This window comes from Alosa alosa, chromosome 3 (assembly GCF_017589495.1).
Source record: "Alosa alosa isolate M-15738 ecotype Scorff River chromosome 3, AALO_Geno_1.1, whole genome shotgun sequence".
NCBI classification, from domain to species: Eukaryota; Metazoa; Chordata; class Actinopteri; order Clupeiformes; family Clupeidae; genus Alosa; species Alosa alosa.
In genome coordinates this window covers 23,256,030-23,260,623 of record NC_063191.1, presented here as the reverse complement: position 1 = coordinate 23,260,623, position 4,594 = coordinate 23,256,030, and the positions used below count along the sequence as shown (strand labels likewise).

General features: G+C 42.9%; 1 protein-coding gene across 1 annotated transcript; it reads right to left on the bottom strand.

The window, feature by feature from the left end:
- Positions 1-578: 578 nt before the first annotated feature.
- Positions 579-4,468, bottom strand: cdca7a (cell division cycle associated 7a). The gene is made up of 10 exons (XM_048239501.1): positions 4,372-4,468; positions 3,483-3,623; positions 3,244-3,366; positions 2,900-3,115; positions 2,710-2,787; positions 2,366-2,551; positions 1,957-2,091; positions 1,677-1,826; positions 1,432-1,568; positions 579-1,318 (listed from the first exon to the last, which is right to left on the bottom strand). The coding sequence occupies exons 1-10, from the start codon at positions 4,381-4,383 to the stop codon at positions 1,282-1,284; spliced, it is 1,215 nt and encodes a 404-aa protein (XP_048095458.1). The 5' UTR covers positions 4,384-4,468; the 3' UTR covers positions 579-1,281.
- Between the last annotated feature and the right edge of the window lie 126 nt (positions 4,469-4,594).

Here is a 4,594-nt window from a genome sequence, read left to right as displayed (position 1 = left end):
CTGTCACAGGCATGAAGGGCAGATAACGTTGACAAGTATAAATTCACACCAACACACCAGGGGTAGACTGCAAATATGAATTCGACAATACCCTACCTCCATAGATATATAATAAAAATGCCAATAATTAAGACAGGCTACTTAGAAATAGAATATAGCCTAACCTAATAGGCATATTGAAAAAAACTGTATGTTGTCAATAAGATAAGCAATAATGAACATAATGTTGTGAGCCCATAATCGTGCTGTCGCGTTTAACCTTTAAGCATTATTACCGTGAGTCGTCATAACTTGACATGTTGTTTGATGCAGGGGCAGCTGTAATTACGCAGGTCAAACGCTGTGCATTTTCTCAAGGGTAAAACATCAATAAGAGCCAGGTATCCTCCATGACATCTGGTCTAGGTTGAGCACATTAACATGCAATCCCAACACCCAAATGGACATAATGTCCATACTTGAGCAAACCCTCTCTGAGGCAGTTTTGCCATTGGCACATGAGTGACACCTAGTTGAACAGGACTATTTGTGCTGAAAAGCACCACTGGAAATGGAAACAGGGAGAAATCAGAGCAGAGGAGGAGAGCAAAAGTGCTTTAATAGGAAAAAATGATTTACAGGTACGAGATTCCCATTAGAGAACTGCTAATTGTTTCCACACCATTAGTGACAGTTATCTAATGAAGGATTCAAGCAGGCGCTGTCGTATATCACGCGGCTCCTCTCGGCACTAGAAGGAAAGGGTAATGGTCCAGACTCACGATGCCCTCTCCACCCTGAGCACCTCAGGGGCAGCAGGAGGGGGGACTACTCAACAGAGGAACGTTGGCAACGAGAAATGTTTTATGAACAGAAAGAAGAAAAAAAACACAGTGAACCTGTGTTTTACAAGAACAGTACTAACATGTTAAAAATTTTTAAAAACATGTCCATATCAGATTGCTTTAAAAGTACAGTTTACGATCTCTTAGGTATTCTTTCTTTTTTAATGCTTGTATTGACAGTATTGTCAAAAGGGAATTAAAAAAGGTACAAAAGCAGACTGTTACCACTTTCCCTGGGGCTAGTCTTTTTCATTCTTTGACAACTTTATACATTTATAACAATGTAAGTTAAAAAACATTTCATGGTAGGCCATTTTCAACAGTCTACACTGTGCAACTTGCACACTGTTAAGACAAATCAGTGGGTGATTCTTTTAGTCTTCTCTAACTGAGCATGCAGAATGGTTAAGAACTGATAGAGAACTGTATCTAGACTCAGCAGGCAGACATCCATCATTTACTTGCTTTCCTCTTCCTCCAACTCTTTTCTCAGGCTGCAAGACAGAGATAAACGGTTCAAAAACATTGTCGACAACATTTTGTTTTTTAGAAAGTAAGTTCAAAGGAAGGTAAGCGTAAGTAATGTATCGATGACTAGTCACCTTACCTTTTCAAGTAGGCATGGACATTGTCATAGCCATGATACTTGGCCAGGTAGACCAGTACACCTGTGGCGCAGCGTCCCTCGCGCGCTCTGCAGAAACTGCAGTTGCAGATTCCTCTGCATGGCGGGCACAGCCACTCCTGTGATGGGAAAACCAGATAAGTCCGCATGCCCACAGTTCACATGGCAAGACTGATGGGAGACGCTAGCTAAAGAGGTTGTGACACTGCATGTGCTGTTGTACTCACTGGGTCCAACAGGGCATTACGAACTTCCTCCCCATAGCGGTTGCGGAGGCAAGGCCCACAGAACTGACCCCTCACACCCACGCACTCAGGGTTACGGCAGTTGGTCTTGGTGTCCGTAGTTTTCTGCCGACACTGGTGGCAAGTGGAACCCTGAGGAGGATTAGTGGGAAAATAATTTATGATTGGTCAAATAATCTTGGTCACATTTGGTTGTAATATCAATAACACTTTGAAGTCTACGATCAACAACGAGACACATAGCAGAGAGCAGAGGACCCACCATGGAGCTACTGTAGACCTTCTCCCGAACGTTGTTGCAGATATTGTCCAGCTCAGCCTCGGTGATCTCCTCCACCGGCCTGACCGTGTGTGGGATGGCCATGATTCCATTATAGCTTCTCCTCCGCGGCTCCCTCTGAAGACATCAAGCGTTTCAATTATTTAATCTGGCATACCTCACAAAAATGGAATTATTTAATCTAGCATACCTCACAAAAATGGAAATAATCAACAGCCCTGCATAACAGCTATCCAAATCCAAGACTTGACTTAAACAGGTAATGATCACGTCCAGCACAATTTCCCAACTATTACCACACTAGTACAGGCTACATGTTCGAAACTAGTAATGAGTGAGCGATTTATCAACTACACATTCACAAAGGGCAGAGTGGACAAAGATCACATACCGGCTCGTCCACCTCTTCGTAGTTGCGACTCTTGCGCACCAGGCTGAACTTGTCCTCGGGATCATCGTCAGACACAGGGCTGGGTGGGCCATCCACCTGTGACCGTGAGCGTGTGTGGATGCGTGAGGTCCGCTCAGGGTTCTTCCTGGTCGGCCCCCCCAAAGAGTGGCGTGGGACACGTCGAGGCTGAGGGGAGACGAGAACATTAGTCAGCAACAACTCATGGCAAGAACTTTTAGGCACAAACATGGATTAAGTGTGTATGGCTAAATGTGTATGAAAAATGGCTAAATGTGTATGATTTTGTGTATAATTTCAGAGGGTGCTATTAATATTCAACTTACCGTATTGGTCATGGGTAGGGAAGCTCTTTTGGGAAACAGCCCTGGGACTTTGTTGAGCTCAGCCATTAATTTTGCAAGCTTAGAGGGGACAATAAAAAAAAAATAAACATGTGAAAATCAGTCACAGCTCTTAATCACTTCAAAACTATACCGGTTTATCCACCGGTCAGTTAAAGCAGTCAGCACTTACCATGGCTTTGTTCTCCTTGACGTTCAGAGCTCTCTTGGTCAAGAAATCATCCTCAGCATCAGAGTCAGGGTCTTTGGTGGCTGGGCTGGGCCCAGACGCAGGCCGCTTCTGAGCACTCTTCCTTGGGGGGAACTTCAGGGCCACTTTCAGCGTGTGGGAGCGTCGGGATCGCCGCTCTGGCTCTGGCTCCACTGAGTCATTGTCAGAGTCCACATTCTGTCAAAGGAAAACGGTACCGAACCAACAGTTACGGCGTTATCGGTCAGCTCCTCACTATCTGACACTTTTGTCTAAAGATGAAGAAATCAAGCAGAGTTGCATGTTGTCAAGTTGCTACTGCTCACCATAGCGTTCATCTCCTCATTGAGGTTCTTGTCTTCAAAGCTGCTGCGTGTATCTTCCTCAGAGGTCACCTCAGATGCCTTAGCCCTCCGTGGAGAGAATCTGGTTGGTTTTAAGATCTTTCTCTGCACAAAATTAACCACAAAGATGGTAGTTGGTAGTTGGCAGATGGTAGATTAGACAGCCAAAATCAAAATGAGAGTAGTAATAAATGGTGCAATTTCACCAGTATGTTTATTACCGTATTTGCAAACCCATCAGAACCGAAACTGTCACAGCTGTCATCTGAGGAAGAGGATGAGGTTTCTATGGGTACAAGAGACATGTTCCTGTAGCTGCGGAGGTTCATCCTGGTGGCTGGGGGCTGAACAGTCTGTTGCTTCTGAAATGGCACATTTAAGAAGTTAGGGGTTACAACAAAGCTCCATGATTAGGGTGAAGCCCAACATCTTCTAAACTAACATATGCAAACGATAACAGAGCAGCGTTGTCACTAATGTCTAAGACTATCTTGATAAGAACTAACTGAATGTTAGTAATTCAGGTGTTATTATGTTACTATTAACATAACCTAACGTTATATCTGTTACAAGGTTTTAGTCCAACTTAAGTGCAAGTAAAAGTAATCGAGCCGCCAGATATATTATCGATAGGCCTGCTCTAAGTTACTTGTAATATCTTTATGATAGATTGTTTTGTCAATTCGATTTAAAAAGCGAGCGTCATGTGGTTGCCTTCCAACACAGTAACTTCAGACATCAGAATGAAATCAAACGTGAACGGACACAGAGGAAAATGATCCTTTAAATTTGTCACCAGCCATTTGTCATCATCCAAGGCTAACAAAGTGACCACAGTCCGTTTACAATAAATGACATAATGCATTATAACGTGACACCACGAAACTATTTGACACGTAATGACTTCAATCGTCGTAAGTGTGCAATACTTTCCAAGCTATATTAGTTGTTTTAAAAGGCAGCTAGCTGCTAACTTTAACGTTAACGTTAATCAGCGTAAATTTACAGACAACTTGGGCTAGTTACATTAATGTATGCAGACTCATTTGACGTTGTAAAATGCCAACTACGAAGTACAAAACTGTTTTCACACATTTAAAAAAAAATTACCTTTGATCGCATTTTCCTTTTAGCTGTTTTATTAACAAAAGAGAAGGAAGGATATGGGTCCAGGCTCCACCAGTGAACTCTTGAAGACTAACTAAGTTTCGCGGGAATGCCTGAAAGAGGTGTACCACTTTCCCGCGCCACGCTTACGTCCTGACAGTTATGTAAAATACTATTAAAACATTTTCATTACACAAACAGAAAAACTTATCATTTATGGGGGGAA

Coding starts and splice junctions, on each gene's coding strand:
- cdca7a (XM_048239501.1), bottom strand. Junction 3,116..3,243: donor ATGAGGAGATGAACGCTATG/GTGAGCAGTAGC, acceptor TTCCTTTGACAG/AATGTGGACTCTGACAATGA. Junction 2,788..2,899: donor TCAAGGAGAACAAAGCCATG/GTAAGTGCTGAC, acceptor GTCCCCTCTAAG/CTTGCAAAATTAATGGCTGA.